Source organism: Lissotriton helveticus, chromosome 5_1, assembly GCF_964261635.1.
Source record: "Lissotriton helveticus chromosome 5_1, aLisHel1.1, whole genome shotgun sequence".
Taxonomy (NCBI): Eukaryota; Metazoa; Chordata; class Amphibia; order Caudata; family Salamandridae; genus Lissotriton; species Lissotriton helveticus.
Window position 1 is genome coordinate 390,669,173 of NC_136065.1, and position 18,909 is coordinate 390,688,081.

At 44.0% G+C, this 18,909-nt stretch overlaps 1 protein-coding gene across 2 annotated transcripts in view; it reads left to right on the plus strand.

Moving 5' to 3' along the window:
- Nucleotides 1-18,909, plus strand: part of PLEKHM2 (pleckstrin homology and RUN domain containing M2) — a 280,987-nt gene that overhangs the window by 122,528 nt on the left and 139,550 nt on the right. For both annotated transcript variants that reach the window (XM_078642586.1, XM_078642587.1), the window contains exons 2-5: nt 13,296-13,402; nt 15,340-15,449; nt 16,527-16,626; nt 16,784-16,871. In XM_078642586.1, the coding sequence (XP_078498712.1) occupies nt 13,296-13,402; nt 15,340-15,449; nt 16,527-16,626; nt 16,784-16,871 (405 nt within the window). The remainder of the gene's footprint in view (nt 1-13,295; nt 13,403-15,339; nt 15,450-16,526; nt 16,627-16,783; nt 16,872-18,909) is intronic.

Below are 18,909 nucleotides of genomic sequence, written 5' to 3' on the forward strand. Positions count from 1 at the left end.
TACAAAAGTTTAAGCTATTGCCATTATAAATTAAAATCACTTTTATTTAAGTATTAATTATTTAAAAAAATTAAAAGCCATTGTAATTTGTAATATCAATACAGCTAAATCACGTAAATACAAAACATGTTGCATTACAAATGCTATAGGTGTCACATTTGCGAAAGTTAAAACTATTGGCATTGTAAATGACAAAGCGATTAATTTAACTATTTTCAAAACCAACACATAAATAAAAAAAATTGTCATTTACAAGACCAATAGCTCAAACTTTCCTAATGCGAGACCTATTGCATTGCAAATGCTTGTTTAACAAGGGCTGAGTCCCTTTTAACCCACGAAATCCAGTTAACAGAAAAAAGACTCTCCCTGGACAAGCTAAATGAATACAAGAGATCTTCCATGGGTTCTATAGCTAGGTGTACATCCCCTCTCGCTGGGATCCCCCCCGGCCAACCTAATACGGCAATCAGTATTACTACCAAGGCTATAATTCACACCACCTTATTACCACAGGGGGTGGATCCATCGCCACAAGCCATCGAGTCCTTTGGCGATGATTTGAGCCAGACACATAATATCATACAAGAGATGGAGGGCACTATAGGCCGCATTTCTATGACACCTGAATTAGTAGGGTCAGGGGAAGAGGAGGACGTGATACCTTCAGATATGTCAGATAAAAGACTCACCCCAAGGGACCGCGGCGAGGTGGTCACCCGATCCAAAAAGGCCTTGCAGGCCAAGGGCATATCAACCATGACCACCTCTTTAGCTGACGCCAAGGCCCCAGGTAATAGCTCAAGGAGAGGGGACATCATATATCGAAAAAATCAAGACAGAGGGGAGGAGCCAAAGCGAAGGGGGTCATTGAAGAAGGGGTGCCCGCAATCTCTACCCAGTGTCAGGACTGTAGGGAGACAGAGACGTTGCAGGGAAGGGATAGTGAATTATTGTCCAAGCTGGATATAATATTAACCTCCCAGTTGGGGCCTCTATATGAGAGACTGAATGTGATCGAGGGGCAACTTTCCCGGCTACTCGCACAAGGTAGTGCCCAGGCCTCATTGAAGAGGGGGCTAGGGTCTAACGGGACGGGGGATGTCGAGATCAGTATACACCCCAAGGAAGCACATATGAAACAAAGCGCCGGGGGTAAATAATGCACATGATCGGCCCATGATTAGGAAGGAGGTGGCAAAGAAGGGCACATTAGAGGGAACCAACAAGGGTAAGGACCCAGGCCCACCAAGCAACAGGGAAGTCAATGGGCAGACCTAACACCCTTATAGTAACTAGACTCCCGGAGGGTAGAGCCACTATACCTTATGAAACAGAGTTATTAATAGCGGACTAGGCACCGAACACCCGGGGTCTACCTGTACTCGACCTCCCACCGGCTTCAAGCCCCTACACTGTGGTTTTTAGAGGGATCCCGGCATGCGGCAAGGAGAGAGAAGAAACTGCGTGCTCCCTGATCAATAAAGCAGTCCCCTGGCTGGTCAATAATGTAGGTTTCAATATTAGAAATCATAGACACATCCTTATGGCAAGAAGAGTGTCCTGGATCGGAAACAATACGAAGGGCTTCCCGGGAGATTGCGTGATTTAAAATTTTAGGTACCCGGAGATGGCAATAGAACTTTTGAATAACCAACGGAAGGGGATCTATCAGGGGTGGGGGTGGCACAAGTATCAGATTGCTTCCACTCAGTTTCTTTTATAGGGACTTGATGCATTCAAATATTTGTGAAGACTTGAGGCGAAATCCACCGAGGTCAACTTGGGAGGGTCACTTAGCCCCGTCATTTAACCGATATACGCCACTCCAAAACGTTTCTGCTTTAAGCGAACCAGACTGACTGGGGGTCACGGGAGGATGTGCCCCCTAATAGGGACAAAGGAGAGATAGTTGTGGCGACGGCCGAGGTATCCACTCCCCTTATCAGTCTGGGAGCCCATAGCAGGTTGTATGTAGAGAGCAAATCCATGCAGTCTCGTTGCACCTTTAGGTGTGCATATCGATCACAGGCCCAAAACCCCACTAGTAGGAGGGCAGGGAAACATTGACATTATCTCTTGGAATGTAGCAGGACTGTCCAGTAAATTAAAAAATCAGGACTGGTTAGTCTACATTAGGAGATTTCATATTATCTGTCTGCAAGAAACGTGGGAGGCAAACTGTAGCGCATTAGCACTGGAAGGCTACAAAATGTATTTTGTCCTAGCGCGTAAATCCCCGTCAGGGCGAGCTAAGGGAGGCCTAATTACTTATGTGGACCTGAGGTTACAGGGGAAATGGGAGGACCTAGCCTGGAACTCAAATTGTACACAGGGAATAAGGTACACGAACAAGGGCCTAAAATTAATTTTTATCAACTTTTACAATGCCATCACAGGCGGACAGACCCTAGTCTGCCTGGCCGAACTGGAACACAGGCTGGCAGTAATTGAAGTGCTTGGTGTTGTAAGCGCTCAATTGGTGTTATTGGGAGATTTTAACTGCCATTTGTGCCCCCACCTGATTAGTAGCGAGGGGGAATGGTCCTCTTGTCCAAGGGAAAAGGGACTGCATATGGAACATACTAGGGAGGGATTCGAGTTAAGCAAGCTCCTGGGCATAAATACCCTCAGACCACACGATGGATCTGATCCGAGTGGGTGCCGACCATCGGATTCATCCAACTTTTAAAGGCAAGGCAAGGAGTTCTGTTATCGATTTTATTTTTGTTCCGAGCTTTTTAAAGTGCCGGATCATACGTTTTAATGTAGAATTTAGTGCTTTTTGTGATCATAACCCCCTGGTGTTGATCATAAGGGACCCTGATTCAGTTAAGCATTTACATCGAAAGCAGATGGGTGGTTCAAGTTCAGCCACCGACCAAGGAAGGAGACTGAGATGGTCTAACACTAACTGTGAAAAATGTTATAGGGCGCTACTCACGGAGAATGATCAACAGGTTTGGAAGTGTTTAGATCCAACAGTAGAGGGGACGGACCTAATTATAGCATTTGAGGGAGTTGCATAATGTATCGAATGCCTGCTTAGGCGTAGAATGCCAAGAGTGGAACAGGACATACCTAGGTGGTTCGATCGGCAATGCTCAAGTGCCTTGAGGGAACTGAAGGTAGCTTTAAAGTCTGTCCCCAAAGACAAGTCTTAAGACAATGGTGTCCATCTTCAGGGGGCGGTATAAACAGGCATTAAAATACCACAAAATCTCACTGCAGCACCAGGCTTGGGAGAATTTGAGGCAAGCGGCCGAATCAAGGGATACAACCGCATTTTGGAAAATAATAAACAAACGGGACATGAATAAATCCAAGCTTGCATGCCATGTCCTGCCAGAGGCCTGGTTGGAGCACTTTCAAGGCCTCTACAATCATGATAGTATGAGCAATTTAGCGCCACCCGTAGAGATAGGAAATAGAAGGGTTGCCCAAACTCCTTTCTCCTTGGGAGAAATAAAGGCGGGAATTGAGGGCCTGACCCGGAACAAGGCCCCGGGCCCAGATGGGATCCCCCCCAGATCTCCTACTGACTCAGGTAGACATGTGGGCGCCCATTTTAACTAGAGTGATAAATACAGCAGTGGAGTCAGGCATGCCTTCATCCTGATCCACTGTGATAATCGTGCCGATTTTTTAAAAATGGCAACAGGGACAACCCACAATGTTACAGGCCTATCTCCCTGATCGATGTAACAGTGAAAGTCATGGGGAGGGCCATTCTTAATCGGCTTATGGACTGGGAGGATGAACATGACATCATTTCGGATACACAGTACGGTTTCAGGCCGGGTCGTTCAACCTCTGAGCAATGTCTCAACCTCTACCTCCTGGTAGCCAAGTACACCGTCGCTAGTGATGAGACGTGTACTTGGCATTTATGGACCTCACAGCAGCTTTCGATCGGGTCAATCGTAAGAAACTGTGGGAGTTACTGGGGGCCTTGGGTGTCGACACAGGCCTGGTCAATATTCTAAGTACTCTGCATCAGTACACCTCAGCCCAGGTCAGATACAACGACGAGGGAGATACCTCCGATTCCTTCCCATGCTCTAGGGGTGTGAGACGGGGCTGCATTCTGGCGCCTTTTTTATTTAGTTTATATATTAATGGCCTAGACAAGGCGCTGGGAGCACTAGGGGTGGACTGTCCGAGGATAAGAAGAAGAGGGATCCCTGTCTTGCTTTACGCGGACGACGCAGTGCTTTTGTCACGCACTGTGCGGGGCCTTCAGCACCTCATAGATGGCTTTGTCAACTTCATGGAGAACCTGGATTTGTCTGCCAATCTCTCCAAATCATAGATCAAGGAGATGGGAAAAAGGTCATGCAGGAAATTTAATTACAGGATCGGTACCCACTGTTTGGAAAAAGTGCAGGCATTTTCTTATCTGGGAATTTTACTTGACAGCCGCATTTGTTTCAAAACACTGTCAGATGAGAAATACAGAATTCTTACTAGCTCTTCTGGGGCAATCATGAACTTTGCACACAGGTTGGGTCGCTGGGCACCTGAACAAATCCTGAATTTGTACAAAGCCATCTGTAATGCCAAAACATTATATAGCAGTGAAGTTAGGGGCTTCATTGACCCATCGAGGATCCAAATTGAAGAAAACAAATTCCCACGGCGACTACTCCGAGTCCCCGAGAGTACACCTTCCCACTCGATTCACGAAGAACTGGGTCTCACTTACATCAGAGATAGGATTCAACTGAAACCTCTTATGTGTTGGATTAAAATATGGACTAACCCTGAAGCTGCTTTAAGCCAGCAGATAATAAAAGATTGCATCACCAGGGAGTATGGGTGAAACATCCCCTGGCTTAAATACTTAAGGGAGACCCTCTCAGGTCTGGGCCATGCTAATTATTTTAATAACCCGAGAAAATTGGTAGCCCGGGATAAGGCTATTGTTAAGTCAGCATTCCTACAGAAAATGGCTTCCACTAAGACACGGAGATGGCAAAATCGTCGGTGAGAGCACATCTCCTGGCTAAATCCAGCATAGGTATGGAACCATACCTGTCCTATTTCTATAATGCACAGGACACCTTTTTAAGGACTCGATTTAGGTTTAACCTACTTCATCATACACTGGGGAATCCTTCTGGGTACATAACATCTATCGAGTTGAGGGTCCCCTGCGGCTGCGACCAAAAGTCTCCGCAGGACACGCTCCACTTTGTCTTGTTGTGCCCCATCTACGCTCACCCCAGGAAGTTATTTTTAAAATGTATTTTAAAGAATGCTAGGTTCAAACAGGCAAAGGTGGCTCTGCTGTTTTTAAAACTGTCAGAAGAGGTTTTTACACTTTTTTGCACTGTTAGGATGGCCGCAAGATTGAGAAACACTAAAGATGTTGGATAATGGCACTTGAAGTTAATGTTTTGCACTAGTACTCATGATGGTTTTTACAGTGAACTACGTTGGAGGGGTCCCCCCCCCCATCATGCTTGTTTTATACTTCCCTTGTTCCATTCCCGGCTCACTTCAAATGTAACCTGTTCAGGAGTTCCAGATCCTCTAATTTTTAGCATAGTTTTTAATTGTATTACTCGAGATGAATTGTATAGATATCTGTTAACATTTTTGCACTGATTGTATAGGTATTTATGTATTAGGCCCCAATCCTTGTGATTTTAATTTGTGTCGTACTTTTATGGTATTGTTGTATACCGAATAAAGTAATCTTGATGATGATGATAAAGTCTGTATAAAATGTAATATTGATTAACATGCAGAAGTGTTTCACCTTAGTAAATGAGATCATATCAGTGCATTGACAACTTTTTTTTAAAGTGATAGTTTTCAAACATGAATTTGGAAATATTCAGCCCCCTAACCCCTGCCCCACCTGACCAAAATACCAATAATGAACAAAGAGGGCAAGTCAGTTATGTGCACTCTTTGGGTTGCCTGGGTTCCTATTATAAATGAACAACATTATAGTTTATTAATCAAACACAGGAGAAGGTTTTGTACAGCGCACATTGTGAAGCCCTGTTTTTCGATGTCCTCTTAGAAGTGATAATGAAGAAAAAGGGAAATAAAACAATTGCCTAGGATCACACAGTTTGGTAAAGTGGAGAAGCCAGGATTAATCTCAGGTTTTCTGACTGCACATTATGCATTTCATCCACTAGTGGTCATATTTATGTCCCTTGTGGTGCAGGGCAACTTAGCAAGTCACCTTGTTGCGCTGACATGCGTCACTTGAAAAGTACAGGGAATTGTCGTATTTATCCAATAAAGCGCATTTCTGTCTCTTCCCCTTGCATTTGTGCGGTTTTGGCAGCCTAGCGCCAATGCAGGCATCCTTACACCGTATGAAAGAGTGCCTCTGTTATTGGCAGGATTGTTTTTGTGCAGGAAGGGGCACCTTCTTGCTCAAAAACAATCCAGAGACTTTTTGTCCTCTTTCTGTCTGTGCTGCAGAATGCATCATACCTAGAAAGAGGAAAAAAACCTTAAGACTCACAGAGGGAGGCATATCTTTCTGGCGCATTCACAGGTTTACCAGGTTTCGTAAATCAAGGAATGCCATGGGAGTTGAGTGGTAGACCCACACAATGCCTCCATTGCGCAGAGTAACGCAACACAGCTATTTGCGCTGCGTTGCATTACTCCATATATTTGAAGCCATTTAAATCAATGGGAAGTGGCTTCGTGTGGCTTAAAAAATATGACTTTGTTTGCGCTGCTCTTGCACCACCTAGCTTGGTTGAAGAGTGACACAAACTGGGTCAGAAATTTGACTCTAGATGTATATGCCTTACTTACCCTACACCTACCTTACTGCCAACGAACCCCCAAAACTCCCCCCCCCCCCCGCCCCCTGACCTCCGCCTTGCTGGCATCAATGCAGCCCTCTGTCATATCACAGACCAAACTCATTCACCCATACACCCACTGAAACACCAATTTATGCACCCATACAGCCTCATTTACCCTCTCACTCTCCCATATATACACTTATGTACCTGATCAGTCACCATATAGATAATCACACAGCCACTCACTCATACACCCACTCGCTCAGCCATACAAAAACTCACCCACTCACTCGTATACAGTCTCTCACCTACCCACTCACTTGTCTATACACCACTTACACACTGACTCACTCACCCACACAGGCACTTCTACAGCCACTTACCTTAGTATAAATGTTTAACACTCACTAACTCTTAGAACATACTCACACTCACTGGATGATGTCATGAGTGATGTCATTTGAGATGTCATCATTGATGTCACTAACAGTCATATGCGCAGCTTTTTTAATAAAATGCTTGCTTTTTTACCAAATGATTCAGAAAAGGGGGTTGTTCAGAAAAGGGGGTGGTGATGAACAGAGTGCCTGAATTAAGCAGACCACTCTTACCCAGTCCAAAGATCAGGGCTTGATCCATCACCATTTTTTAGCTCACTGCACCATCCCAGCTCAGAACTTGGCTATATGCAAATTAGTCTGTTCCTGTCCCAGTGCATGATGGGAACAGGGCAAACCAAACTACCAAGCCAATTCTTATACTGGGAAGGAAACAAGCTTCCGGGGACCGGTTTCTGCCATTTCAGGCGTCGTCGGCCCGGCTTGCTTGAATCCTGATGGTGCAATGAGCAAGGGACTCACATCTGAGTATACCCTTCCACGCTTATGGTGGACAAAATGATTCAGAAAAGGGGGTGGTAATGAACAGAGTGCCTGAATTAAGCAGACCACTCTTACCCAGTCCAAAGATCAGGGCTTGATCCATCACCGTTTTTTAGCTCACTGCACCATCCCAGCTCAGAACTTGGCTATATGCAAATTAGTCTGTTCCTGTCCCAGTGCATGATGGAAACAGGGCAAACCAAACTACCAAGCCAATTCTTATACTGGGAAGGAAACAAGCTACCGGGGACCGGTTTCTGCCATTTCAGGCGTCGTCGGCCCGGCTTGCTTGAATCCTGATGGTGCAATGAGCAAGGGACTCACATCTGAGTATACCCTTCCACGCTTATGGTGGACAAAATGATTCAGAAAAGGGGGTGGTGATGAACAGAGTGCCTGAATTAAGCAGACCACTCTTACCCAGTCCAAAGATCAGGGCTTGATCCATCACCGTTTTTTAGCTCACTGCACCATCCCAGCTCAGAACTTGGCTATATGCAAATTAGTCCGTTCCTGTCCCAGTGCATGATGGGAACAGGGCAAACCAAACTACCAAGCCAATTCTTATACTGGGAAGGAAACAAGCTGTGAGGTCATAAGCAGTGCACTCTGGGGGTGTAAGTTACAGTTAGCTCAGGTAACTATAGCTACTGAATTTCACTGGTTTAGTACGAGTGACATCTGAGCCTAACTATAGTGGAGAACTTTGAGAAAAGCTACATATATGAGAATCCCAAATTTCATGGCAAACTAAAAATGTACGTAAGATACATAGATGATCTTTTTTTCCTATGGGCGAACTCACAAGAAGAACTCAATGTGGCCCTCACGGACCTCAACACCAAGGATCCACGAATTTTCCTATCTTGGGAGACAAGCAGTACAGAAATTCCTTTCCTTGACGTACAGGTCAAAATCCACAATCAGAAAATAATCACTGATTTGCATCGCAAAGTCACCGACCGTAACAATACACTACATCATCAGAGTTTCCACCAAGGGTCTCTCAAAAAACACCTGCCCTACTCACAAATGTTGCGCATTAAACGTATTGTCTCTGAACAAGACACCTACACCCATCGCATCAAGGAAATGCACCAACGGTTCTTAGATAGAGGGTACCCCCAAGCAATCATCAACGAAGCAGAAACACGTGTTGCCAACGTCACTAGACCACAAAGTCTAGTGAAGAACATTAAACCTCCTGCTCAACGCATGGTCCTTGTCTCCAAATTCTCCACAGCCACCAATAAATTAAAAAAAATCATTCTAAATCATTGGCCCATTCTCCAAATTGAACCAGATTTCCGGAACATCTTTGATAACCCTCCGCTGTTCGCTTACACGCGAGGTAAGAACATTAAAGAGATTCTCTCCTCACCACCAATCGTCCAACAAAAATTCAAAGGAACCCAACCATGCCAAAATTGCAACAACTGCAACTGTCTAATCAGAGGAAATCAAATTAAACATCCAATGAAAGGTACCTCTATCAAACTACGAGTAAACGCAACATGTGACTCTATGAACCTCATCTATGCCCTAAAATGCCCATGTGGCAAACTATATGTTGGCAAAACTGAAAGAAAAATCAAGGTTCGTATCAACGAACATAAGTCCAACATACGTACCAAACAAGAGAGATCCAACATTGCTACACACTTCCAGGAATCCCACCACACCATTGCACAACTGCAATTCATTGTTCTTGAATGTGTCCCACGAAGAGAAGGAATTGACAATCGTAAACTGCTACTGCAGAAAGAACTGGAATGGACCTTCCGTCTGCAAACTTTAAAGCCCTATGGACTAAACGATCGTTTAGAATATAGTTGTTACCTGTGATTTATTTGTGTTTACTACTTGCATTGCTCTTTATCCTATCCTCATTGAACCCTCGTTTTTTCATTTTTCATTTTTTCAGCCTTTCTTAGTCCCTCATCAGTTTCCTTCCTTCCCCATTCTAAGATGGCCACCATTTACGAACCTTTTAGTCCGTCTTTTATGTTGCACCTATGTAATTTATCTTTCGATTCACCACACCGCGTTCCCAGACCGTCGCGTTATCTTTCCTGACCGCCACGGCGCGTATCACCTAGTAAGTACCGAACCTCTTACAGTCCGTTCTGGACGTCACAGCGAGCTAATATATCATCCACGTCCTCACCCGACAGTTAATCTTCGCACTTACATGCGCTTGTCGTGCATTTTTAATTAGTGATTCACCCTCCGTTGAGCACTTCTATTTCATTTTTCATCACATTTATTCTAACTCCCACGTCAACTCACCCATTGATCGGCACTTGTTAACCATCTAATCGGCCCACATTGACCCCCCCGCTTTCACCTTCCATTACCTCCCCACCCTGACCTGGGCTCTATTTCCTTTTTTTCAGCCTCTCCTTGACAAAGGGCGGACAGCCCGAAATGCATCGGAGATTCACGGTTTTCATTGTATCGATATGCTGATAATATCTATAAACTGATGAAATGGAGCAATATACTCCACAAATGTGAAATACGTTTGGAATAAACTCATTTCTTTGAAACCAACACAAGAGTCATTTCTATGAACTTCCCGGAGTGCCTCCATGAGGGGATGTAAATGCAAATCCTTTGCTTACACCACTTTATTGATTCCTAACTATAGTGTCCCTGTAACCTTTGTTGTTTTTTTCCTGTAAATTTCTGAGGTTTTTAAAATGTATTTCCGAAGTGTAACCTATAGCCTTTGAGAGTGATTGTGGGAGTGTATGCTTAAGTGTCACAGCGGGTGTGTGAGTGAGTGTCTCAATGGCTTTGTCATTGGGTGTGTGTGTGTGTCTTTGTGGGCTTGGGAGTGGCTACATAAGTGTCTCACAGGGTTTATGAGAGTGTGTGAGTCTGAGTGGCTGTGTAAATAGGAGTGGGTCTCTGTGTGTGGGTCTGTGAGTGGGTAAGTAGGTCTTTGAGTGGGTGTGTGAATGGCCAGGCCATATTTGAATGGGGGAGAGTGGCCACCCCCCTGGGGCCCGGACTTTTAAATAATTTTAATAACTTAAATTAGGGAGTCAGGGCTGTGTAGCCCTCCTCCTAGGGCCGATTTCGGCCCTGGGGACAGCATCCCCCGGGGCCCAGGCTTTTTTTACCTTCTATTTTTATGAGGTGGGAAGGGGGCCATTTGGGTCCCCCCTCCACGGGCCGATTTCGGCCCTGGGGATTCCATTCCCCGGGGCCAGGCCATTATACTTTGGGGAGGATGGGCCACACCTCCACCCCCTCCTTTTGCCAATTCGGCCCAAGAGGGGAGAGGGGCCCTGTGCCCTCGCCCTGGCCTTGGGCAAATTCACCCCGGAGACCCCCATCACTTCGGGCTCAGCCTTTCTATTCTGGGTGCTCCTAGGGCACCCAGTGACCTCCCTTTGGGTCTGCGAGGGGAGTCTGAAGGCCCCCATGGTTCCTGCAGTCTCACAGCCTCCTGCATTGCTCTGACAGACAAGGGGCTGCTGAAAAGCAGCACCCGGTCTGTCGGAGCAATGTTTTCATCGGTTTCCCTGCACGTTTATTCCGCTTTCTGCAAGCTGGAGCTGTTTGATAGCTCCTACTTGCAGAAAGCAGAGTTATTTTTGCTTTTGCTTGGTGAGAGCTGTCTCTTCCCACTACGCAAAAGCAAACAGCTGCCTCTGAAGGTGGGCACCTTGGGAGGTAGCAGGAGCTGGCCTTGAGGGGTGGTAGTCCCCAGGGCCATCCATCCACGAGGGGGGGCGCATAGCCCCCCCTCCAATGTTTATCTAATCCCCGGGGAGTTGACGGTCCCCAGGGCTTTCATAAGCTCTAGGAGAGGGGGGACTCCTTTATATAAATACTCATACCCCCAGGACCTGGCCCACCGGCCACTAGAGAACCACGGGAGCCCTTGCTTCTTTTTCCGGCGGGGGCCACTGATCCAGCGCAGCTTTTTTAATAAAATGCTTGCTTTTTACCAAGGCAGGGTCCCTCTTAACTACCACCACATCCAGAAGGTCAGGGTATTCCTACCCTGCCCCCTTTTCTTTTAAAAAAACAAACAAAAAAAACGTTTTTTGTGGGACTCGGCTGAAAGAGTCCCAAGATGGCTGTTAAAACTTCTGGTTTGAAATGTTGGCAGCCAATCAGATTTGAGCACGGGGACTGTCGGATCCTCAGAGGAACTGCATCCCTATACATACAAATTTGGATTTTCCTTCACATTTTCAAAACCATTTAACGGATTTCTGCCAATGTACAAAAAGGCTGCTTTCTGGACCAACAGCTACCTTTCTGCCAAATTTGGTGTAAATCTGTTCAGCAGTTTGGGCTGTAGTCGTGTCTAAAATCTACATGGGAATTAACATGGGGAAAAACCCTTTTTGAAGACCCTCCTTAATGGATCACCACGAAACTTTCAAGACAGCAGCTGAAGTGAGCGTCCTAGTAGTTTTGAAAAAGTTTGTGAGCATCGGATTCGTCAAAAGACTCCAAGGATATTGTCAAATAAAAAAAAAAAACACTCTTCCTATGGAAAGTAGGTCCTGACTATGACTACCTACTGGCCAGTAGGTAATATTAAACTAAATATATATAATATATATATTTATTGTGTGTGTATTTATTGTGGGCTTTTCTTGAACTGTGATCCTGAAATTAAAATGATGACTGCAGTACTCTACGCTGTGATTTTTCTTCAAATTGATCACGATTTAGATTTGGGGCTACCATATCAGATACACTAGAATAATTGTATCTCGAGGAATTAACTGATAGATCCAGACTTCCACCTAAATAAATCTAATAATGGGGCGTTATTCTCTATATTGAGTAGATTCTGGGATCCCTAATCTTCCATGTATGGGTGTTGACTGGTGTAAAAAGAACATCGCTAAACCATGCTACTCACATAAGACGATCCTTCATCCCGGATTCCAAAATTGAGTGACCAGGCTTTAAAGTTTCAGTTTTTAGACTCATTCCAAAAAGCTTTATGGCCTCTTGAATTCTCATTTGTATTGGGTCAAAGTGAGCATGATATCCTACCAACCATTTGGGTTGGGACTCTTTGCACTCAAAAGCCACAGCCTAGTTGAACAAGCTTAATACCCTCCCACCATGTGGTCGCACATCATGGCTGCGGTCAAATTTGGATTTATCTTGGTGTACTGAGAGTTTGCCCACTCAATTCTGCTGTGTCCCTTTTACCACTTATTTGGCCTACATTACTGGGGCATACCAGCATAGAAAGTGTACAGAATACATCTTAAGAAGTTATACATTAATGCTACTGATGACAGGTACATATCTGTGGCTGATGACGGCGAACGTATGTCCATCTGATAAAGGGTACATAACCCTAGATCAGATGCACCTATGTACTTCAAGAATGAACTTATAGCAAGCTTGCACGTAAAGAATTTGTTGTGAGGTACATAAATGCTTCTCTGGTGGGCATATTATTTTCCATGCATCTGGTGTGGTGTCGTATTTGGCAGAGGATGTGTTCTTTTGTGTCCTCTCTCTTGTTATGTTACTTCCTTTGATGGCAGGCCTTTAAGTGCAGGTGGAATACATTTAGTCGTGCAACCATGCTCTACATATGCCGTATCTAACAAAGGTCTTTATTTGCTCTTTTTTGCAGTTACAGAGTTACTTTGCTGCCTGTGAGGATGAGACCCCCGCCATTCGGAACCATGACAAGGTCTTGCAAAGGCTGTGTGAGCACATCGATCATGCACTGCTTTATGGGTATGTGTTGTTTTAAAGTCATAGACATTTAGCTGCTAGATGACTTAAATCGACGAAAATGTGAACAGCAAGTCTTACACAGCTTTAAAAGTAACATCCACAGGCCAGGTCATCCAGTCCCTATCTGTTGCTTTCGACTATGGGAAATGTTCAAAAGAGTAGAACATCTAGTCCTTTCTGTCAGTAATGGGTCATTACTACATAGATATATAGCTCCTAAATTGCCCCTGTGACTAGATAACCACCTGTCCTGCCTTGGTTACAAGGCGGTCTCTACCCTGCTGCTCAATTACAAGATGAACTTTGCCCGTTTTGTTTACAAGGTCACACCTGCCCTGCTTTAGTTGCAGGGTGACCTCTGCTCTGTGGTTACTAAGTAACATCCGCTCTGTTGGATTGCAGGTTGACCTCTGCCCTGTTTTGTTTCCCAGGTGACTTTTGGCCTGCGTTATTTAACAGATTACGTGTGTTCGTCTTCGGTTAAACCTTTGGATTTCTGCCCTGCCATGGTTAACAGTTGCCATTTGCCAAGTCCAGACACACCTACAAGGTGGTCAATTCCTTTCCCCCATTACATGGTGTCCCCTGCCCTGCCATGTTTAGAAGGAACGCCTCCTCTGTTTCTCTTATGCAGTAACTTCTGCCCCATCTCACCAAGGGACCTTTGCTCTGCCTCAGTGACCAGGGGATCTCTGCCTTTTATTTCAGTAATGAGGGAGTCCTGATTTCGGTCAATGGCACCCCTTTAGCCAGGACTAGGCGAGAGCCCTAGCCTCTGGCCTTAGTTGAAAGTAGCATTGTTACCTTTGCTTGGTTGTGAGAGGACCTTCCTTCTTGTCTCGGTTTGCAAGATGACCGTTTCCCCTTGCTTTGGTGCCATGGGGACCTCATCCCGTCCTATAACTTTGTGCATAAAATAGGACCCTATGACGGACCCTCCTCTTGAAGTGATTATTTCTATGGAGGGGACTGGGTCATGATGTAATGCTGGGGGACCCTAAGGCGCTCCAGTGATAAAAAATACTCTGCAGTGTGTCGCCTGAGTATGAATGAGAACAAGTAGTCGACAGTGGCCATGGCCTTCCTTTCTTCTCCAGGTCGTATGGTCCGAACAGGGCACTATCCCTTTTTAGCCATTGAGGTTAGTGCCTCACTGATTGTGGAATCGAGCGCTGAAGATCTTATGTGGGTAATATTTGTGGAGGCATCGGTGACGTGCATTTGGGTAGAACCAGTGCAACCTGCTACCAAAAAATAGTAGCATTTTGGAAAAAACTCAAATAATAAAACCAAATGCGGATTTGGTGTAGGCATGAACAGTAGTAGCACCGCTTCATACATGCCCTGGTATGTTCTCCTCTTTCCATAATTTGTTGGCATATGCATGCTAAGTATTTGTTACTTTTATTGTGGCATATCTATGGTAACACCTGCATTTTGTTCCATGCAAGCATCTGAGAAATATGCTTGAGGTTGTGGAGGTCCTTAAAGAATTTCCATATAAATAGGTTTGTGAAGATGACTCCGTTTTCTTATATAGGACCTTTCTAGTATTTTATTACATTGTTGTATTTTAGCTATCACTTAGCGCTTTATATCTCTGTGTGAATGGTCATGCTTGTTGCTACAACATCAGGTGCTTTTTAGAATAGATTCATTTTATGGACATCTTGTTGACACTTTGTTTCACTGCTATAATTTCAAGTTCTATCTAGAACATTACTGCAACTTTCATGATATCTCTTAAGGCTTTGTCTTAGCACCTTGATCCTCCATGTGACTGTAGTGCTGTGTATTTAAGTGTATTTTTTCCGTCTAGATTATCTATTGTAAGATTTTCCTCTTATCTCTCTATATATTGTAAAATATTTGAATTGTTCATACAATAAAACATTGACTGATGGACTCCCTGTAACTCCTTTTCTTATTCTCAATAGGTTGCAGGACATCTCTTCTGGCTACTGGGTGTTGGTGATTCACTTCACCCGAAAAGAGGCCGTCAAACAGATTGAGGTTCTTCAGAACATAGCTACAAACCTGGGGCGTAGTAAGTGCATGAGTTGCGGCTTCCTACTTGAATAATGTGATTGACATTTTAGAAGGGGCTGAAGGTGTGTGTGTGCTATGGTTTATTTATGGACGAAACACTGAAATAGAAACGTTATAGGATGGGACAGGTCTAGAGAGAAGGTGGAATATGTCGAGACGGATGTTCAGAAAGGGAAGTGGGGCATATTGAGAGAGGTGTTCTAGATTGGCAGTGAATTGCAGGTGCAATGTGAGACATAACAGATCTAGGATCTTTGGCGTTGGAAGTCAAGCCTTTGATGGGTTCTCCGTGGGAGTACAGGACAGGATGGTAAAGGCTCCTTTCATTGAGAATATTTTCTTTGAGTTACATTTTCTGTGTCAAAATAAAAGCAGAGCTTATTTTAAGATAAGACTTTGCACAGAGTGACAGCTTTCAACTACATCTCATTTTTGTGAGGTTCATTGGATTATTGGGTTTTTGAACTAGAAAGGCGCTCTTGATTTTCTTTTTGGAATTAGGATCGGAAGGTGGAATCATGTTGAAGTCTAGTGGGTTAACCGGGGTGGAGATGTCTCCCAATTGAAAGTTGTTTGCAAATTTGACTGTTCAAATTAGACTAGTGGTTAAAGTGGGAGAGGAGACGTTAGTAAACATTTTCCTTTTACTTAAAACAGTTTAGGAACATGCTTCTCTGCTTACCTGTTACGTATTGCCAATAAACGTTATTTATTATTTCTGTAATATTAAACTGAGTTTTTCAACTCGGCCCAGTTGGTTTTCTAATGTTAGTGTATTTGTAGTAGATTAAATTGACATGAGCTTGATGACACATGGATCCAATACTTGGTTACTGGGAACATGCACTTTTTTCTATGACATCCTTTCGAGTAGACCTTCAGAACAAGCTGCCTTCCGGATGTAATCAGAGAAACCCTAGAGTAGAGAGAATAGTACTGCCTGACATTTTGTCTTGGTGTACTGAGAGTTTGATGTAGAGGAAGTGGCTAGATTGGTTCTCTCTGTGATTTCCATTCCCATCTTGCTGTCACTCATTGTACTAGGACTTATTTAATTACCTGCTGCACATTTCAGGTCGAGCTTGGTTGTACCTGGCCCTCAATGAGAATTCGCTGGAGAGCTATCTGCGTCTTTTTCAGGAGAACCAGAGTCTGCTGCAGAAGTACTACTTCAAGTGAGTACTGCTTATGTTGGTCAAGAAGGTATCCCTGTTGAGCATTTCATAGCATTCTCAGCTTCCTGCCCATGTGAGATTTCTGGGGGTGCTGTGCCAGACCTGGGAGAGAATAACAGGCCTCCAGTCCTTAACATTTTATGTCTCTCACTCACAGGAATGCCTTGGTGTGCAGCGATGATCATCTCACCCTGTTCCTCACCCTTGTCTCTGGACTGGAATTCATCCGCTTTGAGCTGGATCTGGTGAGCATATGTGTTTGAGAGCTCTTCGGTGGTGCTAAATGTTTGATGTGGGCCAGGATAAGTTCTAAACAAGCACTGGCAAAGCCAGTATGTTTGGCAACTTTTGGCTCTGCCAATGTTTTAAAATGTTTTTTGTAAAATTGTACTAGTGGACTGCTTTGTGTGTGCAAGTGCAAAATGTCACTCGCAGACAGGTAAGCCAGTAGCTAAAGTGGGCTGACTCTGTGGCCCGTGCTCTATGCAGAGGTGGGCAGAACAAAAATGTGAATGAGGCACTGATCATTGAACAGAGATAGCTGGCTAAAAGCCCTTATCCATATATATCATTTTATTTAAATCAAATAGTCTTGGCTAACACCAGACCTAAAAACAAGCATCGTGGCAACAATTGCTAAGCTCACCACTGTGTTTCTAATAGGCTTGTCAATGCAGACATGCTGTTATGTGCAGGAAATGCTGTTAAGTCTTATAATTTGCAGGAAATGCTGTTTAGTGTTATAATTTGACCCCTATTGTAGAGGAATACAGAGAATCTGCTGTGGTGACATAATAGAGGTGTAAGATTGTAAGCACATTTTCGAACTCTGTTCTATTTGACTACAGTGACTACAGTGATTCACACAACTCTCTGGGTCATCTGGAGTGGGCCCACTGAACACAGGCTTGGTCTTGGCTTGGTATTTATCTCCTGCTGTATGTTTGTTGCAAAATATGTCTAGTTCTTTTGACATCAGGCCATAAAGCTGCCAGGCAGGGTCATCCACTCAGGAGAACGTATTGGTTATTTACAAGTCTCCAAAGGCGGTTTTGAAAGTGAATTTTTTTACATTCCACTTTTGGAAGTTAGAAGTAAAAATCACTTTTAGACACCAAAATATAGTTATTTCAAAATGTATCTGTAACTTATAATTCAGGTAAAGTAAGATTATATTTTTACCCCAAAAAGTATTTTCATATCACACTGGACAATTAATAGATCGTGGCATGGTGCTGTTGAAGCCACTGCTCTGAAAAGGTAAGGAAGTAGGAAGACTGTCTCTTGTACGAAAATGACTCCTAAAAAAAAAACCTGTTATAACTTCCCTAACCTAGATCACCGATTGCAAATCCTCACCAAAGTAATGAAGCAGTAAATCTCAATGTAAAAATGTTGAAGTTGAAACATAAATGCCACCTGTTTGTGATTTTTGAGGGTGGGCGGTGAATTAGCTCTTTTTTCATTATTGCTCTTTGATTGAATGGGGTGGAGGTGGTCTCTCCTCACCTCATTTCCCCACCCAGGTATTTTTCTCTTATTTCATGGCCTTGTGCCATACCTTTCTCCTAGCTCTGTGCTTTATTTCTAATTTGGACTTCATTTCTCCACACCCTCTACAGACATAATTTTGCAAGAGAATTACTACTTACCCCCTTCCTCAGAAAATGCCAGTGCTTTTTTCAATCCTTATTTTCCACATCTCAAAACACTGATTAATGTCTGGCTTTGGCAAGCATTGTTGGAAGACTTGGTGTCTTTTCTTAATTCCAGTGAATGTTTTGTTTTTTTAAACAGATTTTATTGGGGTGTTACTTAGTTATATTCCAGACATCAAGTGCGCAATACACATTATGTATAAACATTTTACCACATTGTCATCATCCCCTTACAGTTTAAGTTAATGATCCAACTCCCTCATTCCAGTGAATGGTTTTGATGCAGTTTCTTGGTATATCCTTTAAGTTGGAGGGTCCTGTAGGAGCTTTGCGGTTATATTTTTTGAGAGATCGATCAGGGTATCACTTTCAGGGGATGAGGATTGCATTCTGTCCGTAATGTACTGGATTTTGTAGGCAGTCCCTTGAGGGATTCCTGTAGGAAATGTTGTGGGCAGCCCTTCGGGGGATCATGCAGGTTGCCCTTTGGGAGAATCTGCAGGCAACCCTTTGGGGACGTCATGGAAACTGCCACTGGGGGAGATCTAGCTAGTGCTTTGTGAGATCTTTCAGATTACCCTATATAGTATCTTGTATATAATGCATTTGACGATTGAAAGTAGTC